The sequence below is a fragment of the Hoplias malabaricus genome, chromosome 1 (genome assembly GCF_029633855.1).
Source record: "Hoplias malabaricus isolate fHopMal1 chromosome 1, fHopMal1.hap1, whole genome shotgun sequence".
In the NCBI taxonomy this organism is placed as follows: Eukaryota; Metazoa; Chordata; class Actinopteri; order Characiformes; family Erythrinidae; genus Hoplias; species Hoplias malabaricus.
This window is the reverse complement of record NC_089800.1, coordinates 12,660,282-12,685,813: the sequence shown is the minus strand read 5'-3', so window position 1 is coordinate 12,685,813 and position 25,532 is coordinate 12,660,282. Positions and strand designations below refer to the sequence as shown.

Sequence of the window (25,532 nt, the reverse complement as noted above, 5' to 3'; positions counted from 1 at the left end):
CACACACACACACACATTAACTCACTCTGGAGCATTCATATTAGTTCTTTCTTATAGTGTAAAAATAGTGTGTAAAATACCTATATACATATATAATAGCTATAACATTTTGACACGAAAATGTGTAGATCATTTTTTAAGATATTCAGTTATGTGTAAAACATGGGATGTTTTTTTTTTTATCTGAACCTGGAAATGAAATGCAGACCCTGCAATAGACAGCCACTCTGTCCAGACTATATTTCTGCCCTGTGCCCAGTGATTCCAGGTAGGCCCTGATCCACCACGACCCTGAACTGAATAACGCACTTAAGGAAGATGAATGAGTGAATGAATCCTGATATTGGTTAAAAAATATTCTGCACTATTACTGTGAGGATAAACAAACATAAGCAAATGTTTTACACAGCCCACGTAAAGAAATAATACAAGTAATAAAAAATAATTAATAACCCTAAATACTGCACAACACAATTATTCTCTGCTACATTTTGTGAGCAATGTTTCGTCTATTAAAAGAACACAAAATGCAAAATAAAAAAGGGATCCTCGCACTTGAGTATTTTCATATGATTTGTTATGATTCCCATGATCTGTTTTGTTCGTCGGCATGAGCGTGAAGGATTTGAAAGCGCTGTGGTGTGGTAACAGATCGTGCCCCCTGTTCATCTTTGACGCCCCTCTGGAGCTTCCTCATTCTATCGCTGCTTCCGAGAAATGCAGGGGAGCTGCAGCAGGGGTGGGAACAATTGCAGAATTTCTGCGAGGTGGGGTTGGAGCGAGGAGAGAGAGAGAGAGAGAGGTTGCCAGGCGAGTGGGGGAGTCATTAAGGCCTCCCGCTGGGGGTTGCCAGTTATTTTGCGGATTTGATCCACTCCCCTCCCAACCCTGGTTCTAGTGAAAAACAAGGAAAGACAGAGAGGAGATGAAAGGAGTGGGTGGGGTGATGAACTACTCCTGTTTTAACGCCAGCAGGAGGTGGGTGGGGGGTGGGGGTGGGGGTCAAGGCTCTCTCAACCCTCAAAGGTCAAGAGTTAATATTTTCATTTGACTTTACTGTTAAAATATAATTATGTAATCATACATTGCATCACTCTGTGAGTTATATAATCATTTACATTTAGATTTGAATATCCTGACTTTTGTTTACCACCTATATTTCTTTCCCTGTATTTCTACTACGTCCAAACCCAAAGGTAATCACCACAAGCTGTCACAGTAATATCCAAATCCAGTTTTTAAATTCATTTAGAAATATTAAAAAAATAATTTCTCCACTAGTAAATCATCACAGTAATTATCCAAAGATTATCATCAAATCCGAAATCATCAGATTTATACAACTAGGGGTTTACTAATGTCTTATAAATTACTGCCACAACACTGTTATACAGTTCAAAATGGTTAAAAAAACTAAAAAGGAACAAAATAGACCCGTATTTTGTAAAGAATATCTGACGGATGACCGCATCTGACACTTAGGGAGTGTCACCCTCATGACCAAGAACAGTGTGAACTCTTCACATTCTACCCCTATACACACTCACACACAGCTGCCCCATGTGATACACCTGCATGTCTGCTGTGTCTCACACACATACACAAAGTGAAACAGAGACACATAGATCACCCTGTGAGGACAGATTTATAATGACAATAGAAAGTGTATTTTTAGGGTCACAAGGTGCTGCTTGAAGACTGGTAACAATTACTGCCTTATCATCGGATCACAAGAGTTTGCATGAGTTGAGCTTAGGAAAAAGCATGTCAATAAAAAAACTACATGAGTAAAACTACATTAAGTGAAACAAAGCACTAACTTTCCTTTATAGAAAAGGCTGGGTTCTTCAAAAGCCTCTTAGAACATAGAAGATTCTTCAGTGGTAGAGTGAGCATCACACTGAACCCCCCCCCCCCCCCCCCCCTCTCTCTCTCTCTCTCTCTCTCTCTTCCCACTAAGATGTTTTTGGGAATTTGGACCCAGATCTTAAAGAGTGCAGTAGTGAATAATGTTTATTTACTTAAGCTCAAGCAGTTTCAGTCTTCTGTTGAAAGTAGCTTGTTTCATGAGACTGAATGCTGAATGTAAGCTGAGGTGGTGCCTTCATACTTGCATTTTCACAGCTGCATACAGTGAACTAATATTTAATTTAATCTTACAGCAATTCTTAATATGGTAATTATTCATCAATATACTAACATTGTGACAGGTCTAGTACAAGTCAATCCTTCAGGTTCTGTACAGTCTCTCTCTCTCTCTCTCTCTCTCTCTCACACACACACACACACACACACCATCTTCCATTTAACATATTGCCCAATTGAAACACTTTTTACCAAACTACAAAGTGGAGTCAAAGGCCACTGACATGTAAACGCCTGCATCTTTACAATTCACAATAAATTCTTTGTGTGTGTGTGTGTGTGTGTGTGTGTGTGTGTGTGTATGTGTGTGTGTGTGTGTGTGTGTGTGTAAAAACACAACCATTCTGCATTAATGCTTCATTTACAGGATTTATATTTCAGGGTAGTGTCAAATTAACTCACTGCTCCCTGACTTCATACTAGTGAAGTCCAAATTCTGAATGAAATATTCATATTCTATTCAATAAAATACCAATAAAATATCTCCTGAACAAGACTGTTAACCCTCCACACAGACACCAAAAATAAAAAAATAAACACTAAAACTGCATTGAATAGTTTTAAATTCAATATCTAAGACCCTTATACTGTTTAAAAACTTTAAAACAAGACTACATAAGACTACCTGGTTATTACTTGTGTTGTAAACACATTAAAGATCATTAATAATCAAGTTTATCACAGAGACAGAAGGGCAACAGTGACTTTTATTTTTCAGTGTCAAAAAGCTTTCTGGGAAAATAAGATCTGAGAATGTGAATTTAGTCATTTCATAAGCTAAGGTGTGTCTAGTGATGTTCTATTGGTGGTTAATCGGGTAAGTATCCGGTAAGATCTGTAATTTGTTTACAACCTAATTCATAACAATTAATTAACAGACTGTAAAGCCGTTTTAAATGTAGTCTTATTCTGAAGTGGTCCCAATATGAGCAGTGCAACATATTTAAATAAAGACAATCTTATTAATGTTATTATACAATGGGAAGCCTTGCTGTTTTCTGTTAAAGACATTTAAATAACATCATGAAATGAGCGTACAGAACTTATGAATCCAGATCAACATGATACCAAAGTAAGTCCACCAATCAGGAGACTGATCAGACCAACTACACTTTAAATGAGTTTAAAAAGACTGGGATGAATAACTAACTCATTCCACTGAGTAATCAGTCTCCTCAGATCTTTGCAGGATTTGTTCATGATTTACTTTTTACTCCACTGGCAAACAGAAGCAGCAACATCAGACACACTCATTGAACTGAATAGTTCTTTATGAGGGGAGGTGGTAACTGGTTAAAATACAAAAATAAATAACTGAATCTGAAAGGTGATATATTGATAATCACAGTAAATAAAAATAAAAAAACAGAACCAGTGCTGGCTCCTGGTGGACTGTATCACAGGTGTCCTTCTGGGCACGGGCACAAGCGTGCACACACACATACACCAAACAGGGGCAGTTCGCTACATCATTTCCACAGTGTAATTAAACATAATCTCAGACGGTGAGATAAGAGGTCAACAATAAAGTGTACACAGGAAGCTGAAGTCAAAGCATGAAACCCAAATGAGCTGAGCTGTTTTCCTGAAATTTCAAGGGGCTCTGAAAAAAGAAACAAACAAAGCTGTGGATATGCAACAAATGGAAGAACAGAAATGCCTCACTGCTGTCAAATCTCGAGGCTCTTTTTCTCAGGGTTATTTTCTGGAACCAAAACATCTCGGAGTGTTAAAACAGCCAACTTTTACAGAAGCATCCGAGCATGCTGTGCTTTGGCTGGGTTGTACTTCGCCTCATAAAGAATGAATACTTGTGCGGATGGGACGGCACTGATAAAAGCTTCTGCTCTCTCTGATATATGTCACTTCTCAAAAACTCAGAGGTCACAGTGATGTACACAAATGCTGTATATAATCAGTGACGAAAAATATTAACTTTACAGGACAAGGCAGAAAACAAATGTAACTCTAATGTCACTTATGTAAAGCTACTTTTCAACCTGGAATTTTGGAGATTTCTACAGGTTTGATCTTCATGAAAGTTTCAAACCGTGCAGTTATATTAATTTTTATGTTTCTAACCATGAGGAGGTGAGTTAGCAGCCTGTGCAGGTTTAAAATGTAATAAATATATACGTCTCAGGAGAATCATTAAAGTTCTGCTAAGTTACTGAGGTCAACCTGAGGTGCACTTGAGCTTAACCTTTGGCTCCGTTGGCCTGTAAACCTGGGGCATGCCTGAGGCGAGAGAGGGCAAGAGGAAAGAGCGGTTTCTCCTCAATGAGACAGAAAGTAAAACACAGTCATCCCTCCTCCTCTTAGAGTGTCCATCGCGGTCCTCATTCATATGCTTGAACACAAGAACACGGCCTGGAGCCAGAGACGTACTCACAAGATTACACACACTTTTCTGTCACACCCCACCTGCTACAAACCACTACACAACAACGGAGAGACAGCAAGAGTATAGCAAGAGAGAATGAGAAGAAAAGAAATAAACACACACATAGACACACACATACACATTTACTCATATGTGTGTGGAAAGAGTAAAGAGAGAAAAGAAAGAAAGAAAGAAAGAAAGAAAGAAAGACTAAGAGACGGATAGAGTTAAAAGAAAGACAGAAGGGCCATAGAGAGAAAGTGTGTGAGTAAGTCTGTGTCTCTTTGAGAGAGAGAGAGAGAGAGAGTGAGAGTGTGTGTGAGAGAGAGAGAGAGAGAGAGAGAGAGAGAGAGAGAGAGAGAGAGAGAGATTCAGTGTGAAAGGGAGTGAGTCATTTGGACTATGAGAACGAGTGAACTGGGGGGAAACACACTTTACCCCCAAAAATCTTTTTTCTTGCAAATTGGGGGAAGGAGGGAAAAAGACAGAAGAACGGAGGGGTGGTGGGCTTCAGTAAGAGAACACACATAGCCTACTTTATCCTTGCCATTTCATCCATCTTGTTGGACTAATAAAATGTCAAGCACAGTGCGTTGATATTTAATCATGAGTGAACAGGCGGGAGGGGCACTGTGTGTGTATGTGTGTGTGTGTGTGTGTGTGTGTGAGAGAGAGTGAGAGAGAGAGAGAGAGAGAGAGAGAGAGAGGAAAAGCTGGTTAATAAAATAATGAACAGTACAGATATGTGACCAAAAAAAAAAAAAAAATTCACACAGTAATGAAGACCTGTATTTAGTCCTGATTTATAAACCACACACTGTTGGACATTGAACAGAATCATAGAATCATTTCAGACAGGAACATCATACTACACAGAAAAGTCCATGGGCAAGACTCCTAACACGTGATTTAAACTGTAAATCAGTGTAATTATGTCTCCAGCAGTAAAAAAACATGAAACAAAAAGATTTTGAGTTTGTAAAACTATACTCAAAGATGTAATGGAATCTGTAACTGCGTTTGAGCAACTACATACGCGTAAAATTCAAATCCACAAATGTATTGGAAAGCTCACATTTAAAACAACAACAACGACAACAATAATTTAAATTCACAAATATAGAAAAAATATTTGTAATGTATAGAAATCATTTTTAAACGTGTTTTTGACCCTGTTTTGACGGCCAATTGATGGACCAATAGGAAAGCTTTAGCTGGACCAATCAGATTGCGAGGTTTGTTTAACCAGAACAGTGCCACTTCCAGCCAGAGATACAATGTAGAGTCAGGTAAGTAACAAGGTTAGTTCATGTTTCTTTTTGCAACAAATCAGAGTTGAGCGCTGCTCCAGCTCAAATCTGATATAAGCGTTCAAGACAGGTCTCTGTCTAAAGTATGATGACACGTCACAGTATGCAAATTAGTAAACCATTGCTCCCTCTGTCCTCGCCCCCTGATGATGCTTGCTTTGCTAATGCTGGAGGACAATGCCCAGAGTTGTTGGTCTCTAGGCTGCCTGTGTGTCTGTGGTTATGAGAATGAAACCAACAATGCAGCAGATTTCTGGCCCTATGCACAGTGCCCCTCTAACTATAGCGCATTTTTAAACGTTTATTCAGAGGCAGAATTAGCTGAAGCCGAGGGGCGTGTTTGTTGTCATTGTTGCCACCTTCTGTTATAATAAATTTTTTTGTTGTTGTTTTTTAGGATTTATAAATCTAGAAGAGTAAAGAAGTAAGTGACATGTCCTGCACTCTTACACACAGCACACCGCTCATCTGCTGAGGTCATTACAGTGGCTGAGTGGTTTCACTGGCCACATGTGGTAAAACCATCCTGTGTCATTTATGTTACCTACATTTACACACTGCTTTAAAAGAGAGGGAGAAAGAAAGAGAACAGAAAAGAAAGATGTGAGAAAAAGACAGAGAGAGAAACAGAGAGAAAGTGAGAGAGAGAGAGAGAGAGAGAGAGAGAGAGAGAGAGAGAGAGAGAGAGAGAGAGAGAGAGAGAGAAAGACAGAGAGAGAGACAGAGAGGCGTGTTTTTTCTGTCCTGGAGCAGGCAGGATTTATAGCTGTGTTCTGTAAAGCTGGTTACCTGCTGTAAGTGGCCCCCAGAGTGTAAGAGTGGGGCCTGCAGCTCTGCTCTCTGGAACGGAAAAGCTGCACGTTTTCGAGCCTGCGCTTTCTCCTGAGAGGCCGGGAGCCCGGCCCTCTACTCACTCACACACTCAACAAGCTGCGAGCCTGCTTTATTCACATTATGGAATACTGCAGCACAGAACATCGCAACCACAGGCAGGAACTCATTCAGCAAGTTAACAGCAGAAAATACTGAAAAAAAAAACCCTCAAAAGCCCACTTGTACTTGGCGACACAAAGAGACAAGTTTGATGCTTAACACATTCAAATACAGGGACTAGTCAAACTTCTATTAAATGCTTCTTGAACGTGAATGAATGTGTATTGTCTTCCATCAGATATATGTCTGAGTTCTAATGTAATGAAGAAATATAGACCCCAATCTAATAATACAGAATGTATGTTTAATAAAAATATTATCACGTTCATGCTCATTAAAACATGTCAGTATTAGCTTTATTACTGCAGTGACTGTAGCTGACTACCAATAAGATTTTACACAATTTATGAAATTTGACACCAATTTTGTACACTATCTGTGAATTTTCTAGTAAATTTATTTAAGGTTAACTACATGCTTAAGAAGGCCATTCAGAACTCAAGCCAAGTTACATTTTTAATGTGTTTTTGTTTGGAAGAGGGGTACTTTTGGAAGCAGCAGTGTGTGTGTGTGTGTGTGTGTGTGTGTGTGTGTGTGTGTGTGTGTGTGTGTGACTAAAAGGATGAACATTCTTTGCAGGCGTAAAATTCCTAATTGCTACTGCTTTCTTCCTTTTGCCTGTCCAATTAAGAATAGACAGTGTATTGACAGCTAGGCCACGCCCCCTGAGTGACTGACAGTCAGCATCCCTAAACTGTCTGAATTTGATTACACGGATTTTGCCTGTCAATCAAACAATGCATTTTATTTTTCATGTTCATTTTCTTCCTTCCTTCCTTTTTTTTAAGGACTTTTGCAACATTTTTGCATTGTGTTTTCAACACATCAGGATATTAAATCTCATACGGCATCAAACAAACATTCGCAAACTTAAAAATATCATTAAAATATTTGTGAAAGAATTTTTTAATGCACATTAAAATATATGATTTCTGCATTTACAAATTTTATAAACAAATTAGTCTTTGAAGAAAAACAGATTTAAAAAATGCCAAATAAAGATTAAAAAATTTCTTAATAAATGTAGAATATTATAACTTAGTAAAAAATTAAACAATTACGTGGTGTGATATTAACTGTGAATTTAACATTTAAGCAAATTTCCTAGAGGCAACTAATGCTGAAAAATGTGGACAAATTAACTGTATAATTATTTGGACCAACAAAGGGAAGCAAACAATCTGTTCTATGTGTTATAAGAGGGATTATCCTCATAACTACAGCCTTGTTTCTTTGATCAAAGAAATACACAGTATCAAATTACAAGAATGAGGTGTAATTACGAAACGTACATTTACAGAATTGCTGGTAAGTCACAGCTGCTATTGTGAAATTTTTGAAAAAATTCCTGAAGTTGTATTTGTTCTTTTCTCTTTCTTTTGTTATCCTCTGCATTAAACACCACTAGATACTCTCTCATAATACCCAGCTTCCTCTTAAAGGCTTATAGCAGGGGGGGAAAAAAGAAGTGGCCAACCGTTTAGGCTATGAGACCAATGTATTACCAAGCATAGGGGGAAGAAAAAAGATAGGACTTCAATCTGCTCCCATTTCTCCTTCGGAATTTATCTCGCTTCTTTCCAAATCCTGAAATTGCTTGAGAAAAAAAAAAAAAAAGCACAAGAGCAGGCATTTTCAAAAAGTGGCACGCAACTTTCTTTGCATCTTCTCTCTCTCTCTCTCTCTCTCTCTCTCTCAAATTGAAGAAGCTTAATGTCAAATGCGGCTAAAGCCAGCCTCTCCATATCAAACAAGGCGGTGCAAAAATTACCGTGGCAATGATAAGACTGCCAGATAGCGCTGGGGAGAGCGAAAGAAGGGGGGGGGGGAAACGAAAAGAAGGAGAAGACAGAGGGAAAAAAAGACGACAGAGGGGAAGTGACTCCACTCAATTATACTGCAAAATTGGTATGAGTGAATATTTTTCATTCAGGTGACTGATGGTATCTGCTGAGCAGCAATACAGATAAATAAGGGAGCTTTCCGTCAACTATAAACATCATTAATCATGAGGCCAGCCGCTGCCTGACCGCCCGTCCACTGCCGCGGCGCAGGAGAGAGGGATTAAGAGACAGAGTGGAGAGAGAGAGAGAGAGAGAGAGAGAGAGAGAGAGAGAGAGAGAGAGAGAGAGACAGAGGGAGGGAGGGAAGGACAACAGATCTTCACTACTGCCCCAGAGAAAGAGGGCACATAGGGGCCTACTTAGCCCTGAAGCACATTACTCAAGCGTCCACACTTTCACTTCTTTTCATGATTTTTTCACTGACAGTTTTTTTGTTTTAATTGCATTTCCCCACTCTGTCAAACCCAAGCTGATCATTAATTTTGAAATTAAACGGTGAACAAAACTGCACTTTTAAGGCCTATTATCAGAACTCTAGTTTCTAATAGATTTCTGAAAGCCTTAACTGTGAGAGTTATGTAATCTTGGTTTGCTTATGAAGAAAACCTCAGGACAAAACTGCACTATTTCAGCCCCCTTCATACATTATATTTTCTTGTCTTTTAGCCACATATGACAATAATTTTCATTTATATATTTATTTATTTGTCTCTGTCTTATAAGGTCCTTTTAAATTTATGTCCCTTGTACAGCGCTTTGGGTGAAAAATGTGCTTCATAAATAAATATTTATTTACTAATTTTCCATTCATACTGTACAACATATGTGTGGTAAATTGTGAGGTAAGGCTTAGAATAATATCAAGAAAACGAACTTGCAGTATGCTTTTTTTCTATACTGTGTGCAAATAGCAATATACAACTGAAAATGAGAAGAAGAACAGAAACTCATTCTTTGTTGCAATGTAAATGTGTGTGTGTGTGTGTGTGTGTGTGTGTGTGGATTCTCAAGGGGGTTGGAGAGATAAGAGAATGTGCTTTATGCTAAACAGAGCGTTTCTACTCAGTGTGCAGGTTGAGTGCTTATAACACTACATTCCCCGTTTATGTAAACAACAAAACACAACAGAGCACATTCAACTCAGAATTAAACTGTGACGTACTGTCCGATACATGTAGCGCTTTCATCAAGGGGTCTGTAGTTCAATCAAATTTAAACAAGCAGTATGTTGTATTTTCCAACTTTAAGTGTACAACTCTGATTTATGAATGATAGGAAAAATGTTTTTCATTCATTATCTGTAACCGCTTATCCAGTTCAGGGTCGCGGTGGGTCCAGAGCCTACCTGGAATCATTGGGCGCAAGGCGGGAATACACACTGGAGGGGACGCCAGTCCTTCACAGGGCAACACACACACACACACTCACACCTACGGACACTTTTGAGTCGCCAATCCACCTGCAATGTGTGTTTTTGGACTGTGGGAGGAAACCGGAGCACCCGGAAGAAACCCACACGGACACAGGGAGAACACACCAACTCCTCACAGACAGTCACCCGGAGCGGGAATCGAACCCACAACCACCAGGAGCTGTGTGACTGCAACCCTACGTGCTGCGCCACCGTGCCGCCCCTGGAAAAATGTTTTAATGACTGGAAATTCCCAAACTAATGACAACTCCCCCAGCTCATTACACTTACCCACTTTGCCTAGATACACAGTAAGGGTAAAGAATTTACAGTACATCAAACGTTTGGACATGTTTTCTACCCGTGAGAAGCCAAATGTACAGTGAAATGAACTATTTTGGTGAGACAGTAATACTTAAATGGATTAGCCACTCCCATTTCTGCAACTTTCAACGCCAAGATTACTTATCCATTCAATATCCTTATTACAGCTAATCTTCTTGGTCTAGATCTGTTTTTAAAAAAGTGTTTTTGAATATGTGTTTGGTGCTTTGTCTGCCGTACACGTACACACACACACACACACACACACACAGACAGAGAGACAGCCTAACTGACCCGCTAACTTTTGTCTTACTTTGTGAAATAGAAAACAAAGTTGGACAGAGAGAGAAAGAGAGAGAGAGAGAGAGAGAGAGAGAGAGAGAGAGAGAGAGAGAGAGAGAGAGAGAGAGATTGACTGATATTGTGGTGGGTGCTACTGGAGGACTTGAAGTATAGTGGGAAGTCTGAAAAGGTAAATAATCTGCTCTTAAACAGTATATTACACATTAATATCTCTCTAAGTCCATGATCGGATTTGGTTTTGAAAGCTCCTTCTTCACAGTCTCTCTAGTGCTACAGTGCCTCATTCTTCTATTGTGCTGCTAACTGCCACCCACTCCACAGCTGAGCCAAAGCAGTGAGTGTGTTACACGTGCACGTTGAGAGAGTTTGTGTTTTGTTATTGAAGCACGACTCTTGAGTAAACCCCAGCGCTGGGTAACATCATTGCAGAAAATGCCTCTGTTTGTCCAGTCAGGTCACCAGGGGAACCAGAGCAATGGTCTTTGTGCAAGCACTTTCAGGGGGTTTAACTGAGAATACAACAGGGCAATATGTGTTTAGATGAAGCAAGGCATTCACATTGTCCCAAGAAACCTCTTAAGATCAGTAACAAGTCTATTTCTGCAGTTTTATCTGTTCTTCTCTGTTATAAAACTACAAATAAATAATTTATTTTATATGTGATTTAACAAAGATTAAAATGGGTCACAATTTCACATTCTGAGAAAAAAAAGAATATTCTTCACAATTTACTGGTAATTTGCTGTTCCACTCATTAAGCAGATCATTATGATAGGGCTTTCCAAAATGTTTGTAACTGTAAGTACCTTGTATCTCTAGTAACCTTGTACTTAAGAACATTGTTAAAATTACGAGCGTTTCCAGAAACTTGTTGTAACTAACATAGTACTTAAACTTATTTGTAAATTAAGAGCAATATGACCCGTTCATAATTCACTAGTACTTTAGTTCTGCCACAAAAATGATACATTAAGCCCTGTAAATACTTAATTAATTAATTAATTCATTCATTGTCTGTAACCGCTTATCCAATTCAGGGTCGAGGTGGGTCCGGAGCCTACACTGAAACACTGGGTGCAATGCAGGAACACACCCTGGAGGAGGCACCAGTCCTTCACAGGGAGATACACACTCACACATTCACTCACACGCACACACCTAGGGGCACTTTGAGTAGCCAATCCACCCACTAACGTGTGTTTTTGACTGTGGGATTAAACCGGAGCACCTGGAGGAAACCCAGACGGACACGGGGAGAACACACCAAACTCCTCACAGACAGTCACCCAGAGCAGGACTTGAACCCACACTCACAGGACCCTTATTATTGTTATTTCTATAATTTGCCTAATAATAGTTTCGTGGTCTAGTCATGTGAGAATATACGTAAATCAATGCTCCGGTTTTCAGTGAAGATGCCCAGTGTCCAGTGAATATGCAGAGATAGAACTACTTAAAACTTAGGCTTTTGGGAAACACTCCTGAAATTGGGATTCTTAAGGTTACCTCTTTCTTAAAGTTGGTAGTAAATCGCTAACATGAACTGTTTATCGGGAAACATGGGCAGCATAGGTGCAGATCCATACTACTCCAAACTTGGTCAGGCACATATTGACTACACTAATGACTTGGCTGTGTTCGACAAGTGGTTGGATTATAACTTGGCAATAGTTGCAGGCTGTTTATATGTAGTTATTTTCCGCATCATTTTGAGGATGAAAATGAGTTTTCGGTTTTTAAAAAATGTTTGAGGTTTAAAGACCAGCTGCAGCTCACACTCCATGTCAACACATTCACTGTGTGGTAAGTGTGGGCATCTATAAAGGAGTTTTAACAAACCATTTCCTGTGGGTTTCTGTGAGTGAGGTAAACAGTGTTACACCCACACAGGTCAAGATTCTCTCTCTCTCTCTCTCTTGTTAATATCAAGCTCAGGTCCCTCTCCCATATGAATTCATAAACCACACGATTATCCTTGTCCATAATTGTGCTTTCCCTTAGCCTAATAGGAGTGCCTCAGGAGAAAGCAAAGGAAAAGAACACAAAGGACAGTTAATTTGTGATTTCCTCCGCTCATTCGGAGGCAAATTAAGTGTCAAACAGCTAATATGAAGCATATTTCATTTTATGAGCTTTTAATTTAATTCCGTCCTCTCATATCAGAGGCCGTTAACGGTGGTTAGCGTGCTAGGCTAGCTGCTTCAGCAAACCAAAGGGGCAATAAATAAACATGTTTCAATTAAAGTCTTCCAAAAAATAATAATGCAGGACTCAGGCTAACTACGCCTCGTCGACAAGCGAATCGGCAGAGGCTGAGGAAAATGAGATGGTTATTACCGTTGTGGGGTGGGTTTTTTTCCCTTCTTTTTTCCTGTCTCTCTCTTTTTTTTGTGCAGCTAGCTAGAGCTGGCTAGATTGATAGCACAGCCGCGAGGTAAAAGCCGCTGTAATTACAGGCTGTAATGAGGGCCTGCATGGGGAAGTACTGCAATAATATCCCGCCTCTACTTAGGCATATATTTAAGAGCGCTAATAACGATTAATTCTGTTCACCGAGGAGAACTTGTCTTAAAACAATTCCATTTTTCTTTCTTAACCTTCACACCCCTGGCTTCATTAATTCAAAATGCACCCGCATACACACACACACACACACACACACACACTCAAAACTGTATTCTTACAATTGTGGGGTATTTCTATTTATTTCTGTATTACTTTAGAGGGATACACCCAGCTCACAGTTAAACCCTAAGCAGAACATTATCAACCAAAGGGAAAATCATTTTTGATGTAAAAAAAAAGAAAAAGGTAAAAGCAAACCCACCAAATACTCAGTAAATATAAAAACATTAATGCTTTCCATTATCTTGGGCATATTTGGTCCCCACAATTTGCAAAACATAAAATCAATTACAAACAGATTTACCTGAGCAAATACAATGACGTGTAAAGTACAATTCTATGATGAATTCGGAATTCTAAAATGTCAGCAAAGGTGCTCTGTTGTTGACAGCAACATGCTGTTAAGGTTTGACAGAGTGAAATACAATTTTTGCCCACCCTTGCAGCTCCATGGCTGTCAATGGTGATCAATACAACATTGAAAAGAGGTTACTGAAATGGCAGATCACTGTCAAGCACATCAGCATTTCAAACCTCAACATTCAAAAAGAGCATCACAGAAGCAGGAAACATTTTGTTGGTTGAAACCACGTTGCTGAGTTTTGTGTACTGCTGTATTAGACCATTATATATAAGGTAAAGTTAATTTACATATATTAAAAAGTGGATTAGACAAACTTTGCAGAGTTAACTAACTTTTACTCGCACACTCACACACTCGTTTAACAAAATGCTCCACCAAACCGAACAATTAGATTTGACTTATTTTACTTAGCATTTTACTTAAAACTTGATAATTCTTTTTTTATCAAGAATGTCCACAACTCCAGAAGATTGAGCTGAACTTCTAGCAGTGGATAAGCTCTCGAATCAGACTGGTGTCTGGGTAAGCTGACTTAAGTGGAATAGCCCAATCGTTCATATTTTAAATCCTGCTAACAGATAGCTACAGTAACTCCAATCAGGCCTTTGCCTCACTCTGAATGAGAGCCGCCGCCATATCAGTGCGTAAATATTAACGATAGCGGATGCTATCATCACTCTTTGTCACATTCAGGCGCTCTGCTATGAATACGTCCTGATGTGTATCTCATACACTGTTAAGCAGGTACATTAAGGTGCGCTTGGCCACTTAAAGGCAGGTGTAGCAAACCGAGCGCCTCAGATAAAGCGAGAGAGAGGCGTCACGACTTCACCTTTAATTTAATTCACCTGCTCTCTGTCTCGCCCCTTCTCTCTCTCTCTCTCTCTCTAACCTCTCTCGCCCTCTCCTCTTCTCCTCTGTTTGATAAAGCATGGCGGATTGTGCGTCTGAGGCTTGTTTGAGCCGCGTGTTGGCCCATTATCTCCGCATAAGCTAAATGCTAAATTATATTTGCCATTTTGTTTGTGCTGACACGGGACATCAATCAAGTTCCCCAGCAGCGCCTTTTTCTTTCTTCCCTCTCTCACTCCTTTTTTCCCTTCACGCCTCTCTTTAGCACACGGGGTTAGAGCGAGGAGATGACATAAAAAATTCATTACTCTTAGCGGCATTACTGCACAGGAGAGATATGACTCCAGAATATGGGGAGAGAGAGAGAGAGAGAGAAAGAGAGAGGGAGGGAGAGAGAGAGCAAGACTTAATGGTGAAGAATATCAAACATAATACGGCCCAAGTAGCTGCCCCATCCAATTTGTAGCCTCCAACTGCTATGATCACTTCCTTCCTGTTAGTGCTGAAGCAAGAGAGAAAAAAAGACAGGAAAAGGAGAAAAGGAATAGAAAGAGACAGACAGAAAAGCATGCAGCAAACAAACAAGCAACGAGAGATCACAAGAGTATAGCACATTTTAAGACAAAAAAGAGATCAAAAATGAGTGAAAGAAAGGTGTTATTTAGAAGAAACGACAAGAGAAACCCCTGAAAGATTTCTTTATGAATGGTGACCGCTGTCCAAACACTGAGGAGATCTACGCCTCTGACACAAATTAAACTGATCATGAGAGAAATGCTTCTTCTGCTTTGGTATACGCAAATTGTGTTTTCATTAATTACTCAATTAATTTATTTAAAAATAAAAAATTTTAAAACCTTGTTAAAAAATTTTTTTATGGAAATAAATGCGACACGAGCAATGACCTCCTCTACACAATGATGACAATGAATCTTTCTTGTAGCACTGTTTTTGCTCACCATGCCCTGCAACACACGATGGTTGGTGGATTTGCATGTCACAAATTTTTCAAAGAAGTTAGATGTTGGTAGCTTTGAGAACAAAATCAAACATAAAATCTAACAGATACAGAAATTATACCCTAGCTATGTTGCAAAGGCATGAATTCAGCTGTAGATTTTCTACTGTTTGGTCTCTGGCAACACAGTAAGTGTCCACATCTGTGAACATCAAAACATTATTGGTAAATTATTGGTAATTGGTAATTTAATTTATGTTGTGTAAAAAAATCCTGATGAAAGCATCAACAGAAATAATCAAAATGTTTTTTTTTCCATTTTGGGTAAAGGACTATGCTCATTCATTCTGTTAGTGGTGTTAGCGATTAGCTACATGAACTGAATCTATCTATAAAAAGCTTTCCTTTAGATTTGAACATTTGTAAGATTGTGTGTGTGTGTGTGTGTGTGTGTGTGTGCTTGTTGAACAGCTGCAGTGAGAGGGTGATTGCTGTGTGTGTTCTGACAGCGCTTGATCAGCGTGGTTAGGGGAATCACACGCTAACAGGCTGAGGCTCTCATTTGCGTGTGTTTTCTGACACGTGTCGAGGCGGCGGCGGGCCTGTTCCCTCTGCTCTTTGATATCTGACACATGGAGAGACAGAGCAGCCTCAGAGAAGCCTGCATCGCACCCCACGGGGAGAAGTGGCTAACACACCTTTCACACTAACGTATTCTCAGACAAGAATACTGCTCTACAGCGCCACCTTTTAGAGACACTGATGTTTAACACATCCTGTATAAGAAAGCGGAGGCACTGCTAATACAGTCTTAATTATGATCTATCATAAGTCACGTTAGCATAAGTCTTTCTATAAAGCACAGAACACACAACCACTAATTACATTTTATATAATAGTACACCTTGTTTGGTGGGTGGGGAATGGTTTTGTGAGACTTGCGTAGTGTCAGTATGTGAGATTCAGTGTGTGTGAACATTTTTGAATGCCAGGGCTAAAACCACTATTTCACTATGTTTGATTCATTATATTTTTCAATTAATACAAATCCTAACGCTTGAGATATTAGGGAATAAGAAAACATCCATGTTGTGTAATGTATGTGTTTATATATTTTTTTATTTTTAGAGATGTTGAGTAAAATTTTTCCTGCATATGACAGTAGAAAGTGTGGTTTCACTCAAATATGAAACAGTTTTTCTGAGTTGTTGTGTGTTTATTTACTCACACGTGGAGCGGCGGTACCGGCGAGGGCTCATAGATGTAGCGTCCCTGTGTGTGTCTGTCATCGATGGGGACCGGAGGGTGGAAACCAGGGAAGAACTGAGTTGGAGCTGAAAGAAAAACAAATCATTCAACCATCATTTATTTCGTCCAAAACAATCCAAGAGAACCACTAATACACACTTAGGACTGTATAAACTCAATTAATCTGTAATGATTTGTATGAAGCGTGTTTTAAACTCTAGATGTCTCTCTAACAGCAGGGAGCACAGTCTGATGGACACACTCCAAATACATTTATTGCCTCAGTTTTTATGTACAGTCAAACGCAAAAGCTATATACAGCGAGCATATGTCCACTTGAATGTGAATTTAATATTTTAATAAACTGTGGCCTGTGCAAAAGTGATACAATTGGTGTATTTCTTTTAATTTTCATCAGTTCAAATAAGTTAAATAAGGCAAATAAATAGACACAGTGCATAATTATGCAGAAATATCTGCCATATTTACTTTTAATATTATTATTTATATTAGTAGCAGTAATGTGCTACATACCATACTCATTTAGGAAAAACTGCACAGATTTTAAATGATCAAACTCAAAACACATTTTACAGATCTGTGCATGAGGAACCTATTGAACTGACACTTTGCTGCTTTAAGGCTAATCAGTAGCGAAAAGCTTTTGTGGCTAATGGAAGTTTCCCCGTATACATCCCACTGTTTTTAGATCTGCGGAATGAGATTGGCAGATCCATTCGATCCGAATGGAGGCACAAGCCCGGGATTCGTCACAAACCATCAGCGGCAAGTGGGAGGACTCTTTAAATCCTGAGATAAAACATCAAAAAAATAATACGCTGGAATGGAATCAGCTTCAGCACACAATCTATATTTAAACTCCTGTCAGGAGCCAAGGAAATGTGGAACAACGAGACACACAGCAAAAGAAAACAGAGTGTTGATTAAGTTCCACTTAAGTGAAATGCCTGAACAATGAACCATTAAAAGGATTAGAAAACTGACCCAGAGTCAGTTAGAAGTGAAGTTCTACGTTGAAGAGAACAGTATGAAAAACTGGAAAAGAAAAACCACATTTTTAGATGTAGGCAACAAATGATATTAATGTGTGTTGAATAAATATATGAAATTAATAAGACTTAAGCAGTTTACACTTAAATATCCAAAACACAAACCCAAGTCAGTCGTCAAGCCCTGCATGAGTGGTGTAAAGCATTTTAAAGCAGAAAATGGCATAATCTCAATAAGAGCATGAATAATAGGCTGAGATTAAAGAAGTTAAAGTAGTAACCTGTCATTTGTGAAGCTGATTATATAAAATTCAAATATTCAAACAGTACATCTCAAATGAATCAGTTTATCCACAAAAATCTGTGTCCATCACAAGTGAGCTGCCACGTTAAATGTAAAGTCAGAATATCTGACACATCCAGGTCAATAGATGTCAGTATAATAATTGCTGCATAATAAGCACTGGAGAAAATAGTAACTCCCCCTGTGTATATACTTCATGCTTGGTCTGTATGTCATAGTTTTATCACAACAAGCGGCACGCTAGCACACGCTAATGCCGCTATAAAGTTGCTAACATGTTAAAGAAGAGAATAACAAGCTTTTATGCTAAAAACAAACAAGTGAAGGGAGAGAAAGAGGTATAGAGAGAGAGAGAGAGAGAGAGAGAGAGAGAGAGAGAGAGAGAGAGAGAGAGAAGCTAAAGGTGTACAAGATAGATCTCATCTGTGGCTAGTTTCTTGACTTATTTTTGTTAAATCAGGATCATGGTGGGTCCAGAATCTACCAAGAATCACTGAGCACAAGACAAGAACACACCCTGGAGATTTACCCAGTCACTCACACCTGGAGACAATTTCACACACCCATGCAGTCACTCACGCTCACAGCTGTGGACAATTTCACACAGTCAATCCACCTACCAGTGTTTATAGATTGTAGGAGGAAACCAGAGCACCTGGAGACACAGGACGAACTGTTAACTACACCTACATTCTAGATCAAGAAAAGTAATGTATAATTATATATAAATATATAATATCATTTAGATATTAGATTAGATTAGAAAAAAACACTTAATGGTAGCTATTTTGAGTCTTTTGGGGCCTTTTATTTAGTTTGTGTATTATTAAATATTCAGACAGTTTAAAGGGCAGCTGGCATTTTTAAACTTTGTGAGGAAAAAAAGCAAAAATCACAACAAAATACAGAAACTGAATAATGAAAGATGCAGTATCTTCAAGCCTTCTGTGATGTCAAATATATTCTGACATTTTGTAAATGATAGTTACAAAACTTTATCATGAAAATGCAGCTATAATGTTAAGACAGTGACATAGTCTGAATAATTTCAGCTCCACATCATTTACAACCAGTGGCTTAGGTCAAATTATTTATCTCTCGGCATCTAAAATGGCATTCTTGATGATTTATTCTTGACTTGCAGTTTGCACTGTGATTGGACACAGCAGACACCGCCAACAATGCATTACATTCTTAAAGGGAGCCTCTATGATTGTGTGGAACTGCAGTTCTCTGATCTGTTTACGTTCAGAACCAGTGCGTCATTTAAGGTGGAACGGAAACTCGTTTGTAACTCGAGCTGTTTAGTTTTGAAGCACTATTGAAGCAATATTACCCCCCTATGGAGCAGGAATAGAGCAATATGAGCAATCCTCATCTCAGTTCGTGCTTTTCAACGTCTGTAATTCTCTCTGTTGTCTAAAAACTCCAGATACCTTTGCTCTGCCTTCATCAGAGAGAGAAAGACTAACACACCGGACCAAGACCTTTGAATGTTGAGAAATGCTGCTCTAGCATTTGTCATCGCAGTGTACACTCCATATATGTGTTTGCAGTGGGTGAACATCTGGGCTCAGTGGGTTCAGGTCATCAGGGTGATAACACTGAGCGAGGTTCAAACCCTGCCCTGCAGCTGCTACCATGCCAAGCCACGCCCACTCATTAAGCCCTGCTTTCTCTCATTCCTCAGGCAGCATTAGGGCCACTTAGCCTCGCCTTATTCCACCTGACGTGTGCCGGGACGCCTCGCTGCTGAATCTGCAAGGGCTGCACTTTTATATTTCTCACTTTCACAGCCGGGCCCCAGCTCAGGAAAATCACACTTGATAAGATCAAAAGCGTCCAAAGAGAGTTAGTTAGAGACACGGGTCCTAAATGTGCTTCTTGCCCTTGAGCTGCAGGGACATAACGAGACAAATAACAACAGAAAAAGAACAAGAGACCACAAACACAATTTACAGCTTTTGTGCTATTCGCCGGCACGTCTCTTCATGTCTTACACGTGGCTTCTCGTAACTAGTGGTTTGTTACTCCTCCTGCAGTATTTCTGTCATTTATGCATGCACATCTTCTAGCTTTTGTGCCTAAAGGCTCAGTTTTAGCACACACAGAGACACACAGAGATAATCTGACCTAACTTCTTCCTTCCCAAAATCATTATTACCCCATTTCTCAGCAAACTTTATTTACTGGTGAAGTTTACATATTGTTTTTTCCCCTTTACAAAGATCATCTACAGGACTGGGCCGGAGCTTGGTTACACTCACAGCAAAATGAATCCTATTCTGCTGTGTAGAGATTGGTAGTATTACCAAGTACACTACAGCAGCAACCTTCTTGTCCTCTTCATCCATTCACACACTCACACAGATCTTGTTAGATTTGTTTACTATATCCCTCCTTTTTCCCCTCTCTGTTTTGCGTCCAATTCAAATACATGTCTCTGCTCCAGTGGCAGGAGTTTATTTGAAACTGAGTCTGAAGTTTACATAGCTGAGGCCCTCTCTCTCTCTGCCCCTCTATATATCTCTCTCACACACATACACACACACACACGCTCCATTAGAGGGCAAAAAGACCCGTGCCACCAGAGGTACGTGCTTACAGTGTGCAGGGACCAAGAGAAAAAAAAAAAGACAGAAGAGAACAAAAGAAAGAGGAGGAGGGAAAAAAACATTCATCCCACCATCCATCTCCACCTTCTCCAGAGAGGCTGGCCTGCTCCGGCTCCTGCTACATGACTAAATTGTCCTGCTCTGGGGGACAGTTCAGTTTGCTGTGTGTTTATTTGTGCCTGTTTAGAGCAAACAGCTGCAAGAAGGAGGCAGAGAGAGAGAGAGAGAGAGAGAGAGAGAGAGAGAGAGAGAGAGCAGAGGAAGATGGCAGAGTTAATAACACATTGAAAAGAGACAAAGACACAGTTAAGACAGAAAGAAATAGAAACAAGAGAAAGGATATAGAGACAGATACATTGTAATAATGAGAGAGAGAGAGAAAGAGAAAGAGAGAGAGAGACAGTAAAACAGATAGAAACTGAGTTATTGCTACTTAAGAGGTTCTATGAAATTCATGACACAAACAGACTTTCCCCAGCTCTCCTCCTGCTCTTCTGAGTCTCCTATTTACACTACACTTCATACCCTCTGAGGAACGTGGGTAATGCATAAGAGCAATAAACAAAGCCTAAACAGAGAGGAATATGGAGCAAGGGTGTTGCTGGTTGAGCAGAAAACACATGTTTTTGTCATTTCAAAACCTTAGTATATTTCACGTCTCATTTATTTACGTGAAAATTTATGTGACAAAGATGAATGCACCAAATGAAATGGTCCAAAATTAGACCGAATAAAATCTAAACAATGATGGAGGGCATTTTGTTAAACCTGAGTGTGTAAGTGAGTGAGTGAGTGTGTGAATGAGTGTGTGTGTGTGTGTGTGTGTGTGTGTACGAGTTCTTGAGTCAGTTACAAACCAGTTCCATGAGATGATTGGTATTTAACTAAAAGACATATTGACTAATACATTAGTCCTTTGTTTTTCATATTCAATATCATTTTAATCAAAATTTTATCTCCCAAACACACATTCATACAGTCCAAGGTTTTTTTTTGGTTTGTACTTTACAGTGTATTTTAATAAGGAACGTTTATAAAGTTAAGATAGCTAAGATGTTTAGTTCCAACAGCAGCGATACACACGCAGCGCCTCGGCCAAGAAAGTATCATTACGCCTGCAAAGACTTAAGCTTTGATTTTGGCTTCACTGCGCAAATAAGCACTTTTTTTAAGGCCAGCACAAGAAAGGAGGTTTTGGCAGAGTCGGCTGAGTTTCATATGCAGCGAATGACCCGAGAATGCTATATCCAAACATTTCCTGTAGGATTCTCCACAAAGAAACATAGTGTCGCTAAAAACCAAACCAGAAACCGAAAATTACAGCACTAATTCTTTTCAAAAGTTGCGTGTTAGACCACATTTTTTCATGTTGTGGAACAGTGTTTTCCTCTATTTTATTCTACAAACATGACGGATTTGTCTGTTGTTGTTGCCCTTTTTTTCTTTTGAGGTCTCTATCTTTTTTGCAGGCGCATAACTTTCCATAGCAGCGGCACTCATTTCTCTTCCTGTCATTATTTTAAGTGGCACTCATTAAGACATGATTACAAATGGGTTTTAATGAAAGGGGGCGATTAGAGGCAAACTTTGACCAGACTCCATTACTTTCTAATGGAACACAAACAAGGCCCCGGTTCTGAAAGGGAAAAGAAAGGCAGGGTATGATCATAATTATTTTAAAAGAGGGAAACACAGCCCCGAGCAGTTAATAATATCATGGCCTGAAACACTTCAGAAAAACTCTCCCTGCTATAAAGTTTCATTACAAACGACTCTTCGGGGGATTGGGGGGCTACGTCATCGCTCTGATTGAGAAGTAATTGTATTCTCACAGACATTTCACGATGTAATTGAGAAGCTGAAAACAATAACTTTTATTGTCGACGTAGGCGACAATGTTTTCATGATTGAAACTACTTTAAGTTCAAAGAATTGTTTTATCGTTATTGATTATAAGACTATGAATTAAAGTCACTTAAATTTGTTTCTTAAATCTGAGAAAATCCACATTATAGTGTGCTTCTCAAAGTGTCAAATCAAGGTCAAAGTGAAATTTACTGTCATTCCGATTTTACAACAGGAGACTGCAAGCTCCGATGCGCAAACGTAAGCATAGGGCAAAAACACAGACATAATCACGTGTTGGTACTGACTGCTGCTGTGTAGCCTGGTTTTTTTTAGAGCAGTGAAGCTGGTTACCTGAGTAAGGTTAGTGTGAACATGACTACCAGTGCTGATCTGTACAGCATTTAAAGTTAGTGAATGGATGGAGACAGATATCTCTAGATATGAAGCCGTTTCAAACAAGCTCAACTGCAGGTCACGGAGCCGTGGCTCGTGAGGCATGCCGCTCTGGCTCAGAGGGCACGGAGCTCCAGCTCATGGGACATGAAGGTTGGTTATGGGGCAAAGAGATTGAGCTTGAAAAGAAGTTCATTGGAAAAGTCCCAAGTTTCATTTTTGATTTCTTACAATTCTGTAAATAATTCTTTTTATCCAAAAACAAATGTTCAAACCGTGCCAACCGGTGAGTGTGTGAATGAATGTGATTCCAGGTAGACTCTGGATTGGATAAGTGGTTACAGACAATGAATGAATGGATGGATGAAGGGTTCTGCCTGAATATTTTTTCAGTGTGGACATGCTCACGATCTTCATATAGATCTCTCTGGGAAACATGATGCAGCTGAATCACGTTTTAAATTGTTCTTCTATGCATTTATAAAATTACTAATTCCCACTAGAAATGTCACCAATTCCTACCCCTAACCCTAACTTTCTCAAAATCAAGATGTTCTCTGCTACATTTTGGTACATAAACACTAAACACACACTTTTTCCTCACTAAACTGCTCACACTCTAAGCATCAGCATGGTTTTTAGAAGTAAATGGTCAAGTGTAGGTGTTATCATCGAAGCGATGACTCGGGGTCCTCCCTTGTCAGAACTGATGCCTGTTAGTTAACATAACCCAGCAAGGTGTTAGTGTTCTCCTCCAAGTGTGTTCAGCTCTTCAATGAGGTTTAAGCTAAAGCATTACCTGAATATCAGGGATGAGCAGTAGCTCATTTAGATTTACTTAAGATAGATTTTACACAGCTTTTATAATTTTATTGTTAAAGTTCAGTAATGTATGTCTAGTTAGTTGTGTGTGTGTGTGTGTGTGTGTGTTGAATCTGAATGTGTTGTTTTGTTTGGACACACTGCAGACTTTTGAGCTTTAACATATTATTTCCAGCCAAAATGTTGCCAAAGATCCTGAACAGACCTCTGTGAGGAAACTGTTCTTACCGCTCTGTAGTTAAAGCACAAAGACGCACTGATAGACTGTCAGAAGTGTGTCAAGAGGACAGAGAGAATACTGGCCGAAAAAAGAGAGGGGGGTGGGGGGTTGGGAAAAAGAAGGAAACAGAGAATGATGTGAGAAGTGAGAAAATAAAGAGATCAAGAAGGAAAGAGGGAGAGAAGGAGAGCGTTATGTGAATCATTAATGTGGAACATATGATGGTTCTGCAGAACTGTACTCGTGTGTGTGTGTGTGAGTGTGTGTGTGTGTGTGAGTGAGTGTGTGTGTGTGTGTGTGTGTGAGTGTGTGTGTGTGAGTGAGTGTGTGTGTGTGTGTGTGTGTGAGTGTGTGTGTGTGTGAGTGAGTGTGTGTGTGTGTGCGCACACGCTGCCAGATTTCATTACGCCACTTCACTCCTCACTCATGATCTCACTGTTCAAACATGCTCGCCTTGACTGAGCTGATGACTGAGGGGCCAAGGAACATTAAGCTGTGTGTGTGTGTGTGTGTGTGTGTGTGTGTGTGTGTGAGAATCATACATTTCAAGGCAAAAGCAAGTATCTAGCATATACACACATGCACAGTCACACACACACTCTCTCTCTCTCTCTCTCTCTCTCTCTCCTGCATGTATGTGCCTGGTGCCTGCTCGCTTGTTAAGCACATGTTGAGTGATGCATTTCTCTGAGAGAGAGAGAGAGAGAGAGAGAGAAAGTGAAAGCATGAAAGAATACAGAAGAGAGAATGGAATACAAAAAAAACAAGAGAGAGAGGGAGAGAGGGACTTAGAAATCAAGATAGAGAAGAAAACAGAAGAGTCAAAGAGAAGCGAGAGATAAAGAGAGAAAGAGGAAAAAGCATGAGAATAAGAAAGAGAAAAAGTAAGAGAGGATGGAGAGTGATTCTAGAGCAGTGTTGTCACATTACAATTAATCATTTTGTAATATAAACTTTATTATTTTTTAAAACCAGTCGAGCATTTTGAGGATTGGGAATGATCAAAGACTAAAATACAATTCAGTGAAAAACTGACAAAATGATTTTAAAATACAAAAAACCTTTCCAAAAACGTCACTGAAGGATACACTGATTCCCTCAGTTTCTGGCTCTTCCTGTGTAAGAGGCTGCACGAAGCATGCGTTATCATCAAGCAAATGTCTACCAATCATTGAAGACTGAGAGGGATATGTTTGTGTAATAAAATTTAAACGAGCCTTATTCCAGAATGTATTGCGGCAGTTGTAGGGAATAAATAAATGCTTTTGTTAAATCCCATAACAAACCCAGAGGTGTGCAAAAGGGTTAAAAGCGTGTTTACTGAGACCGAGGCCTCCAGCTGTTTCTGCGTGTAAACACACATCAGGCCGGTGGAGCCAGCGCTCCGTGGGAGTTACGCCTCACTTTTGTGCGTTTTGTTTAATTACAGTCCCAGATTGTTGTGACTCCAATAGGCTAATTACTCCTGAATAAATTAGTGTAATGCTCTGAACATGGAGGAGAGAGAGAGAGAGAGAGAGAGAGAGAGAGAGAGAGAGATGGGGGAAAAAGTAGGGGTCA

The 25,532-nt window shown here is 39.5% G+C and overlaps 1 protein-coding gene across 1 annotated transcript in view; it reads right to left on the bottom strand.

Annotated features, from left to right (window-relative positions):
- The window catches only part of gli3 (GLI family zinc finger 3), a 153,757-nt gene that overhangs the window by 51,043 nt on the left and 77,182 nt on the right, over positions 1 to 25,532 (bottom strand). Inside the window, exon 4 of the mRNA XM_066676325.1 lies at positions 16,741 to 16,846. Coding sequence (XP_066532422.1) covers positions 16,741 to 16,846 — 106 coding nt within the window. The remainder of the gene's footprint in view (positions 1 to 16,740; positions 16,847 to 25,532) is intronic.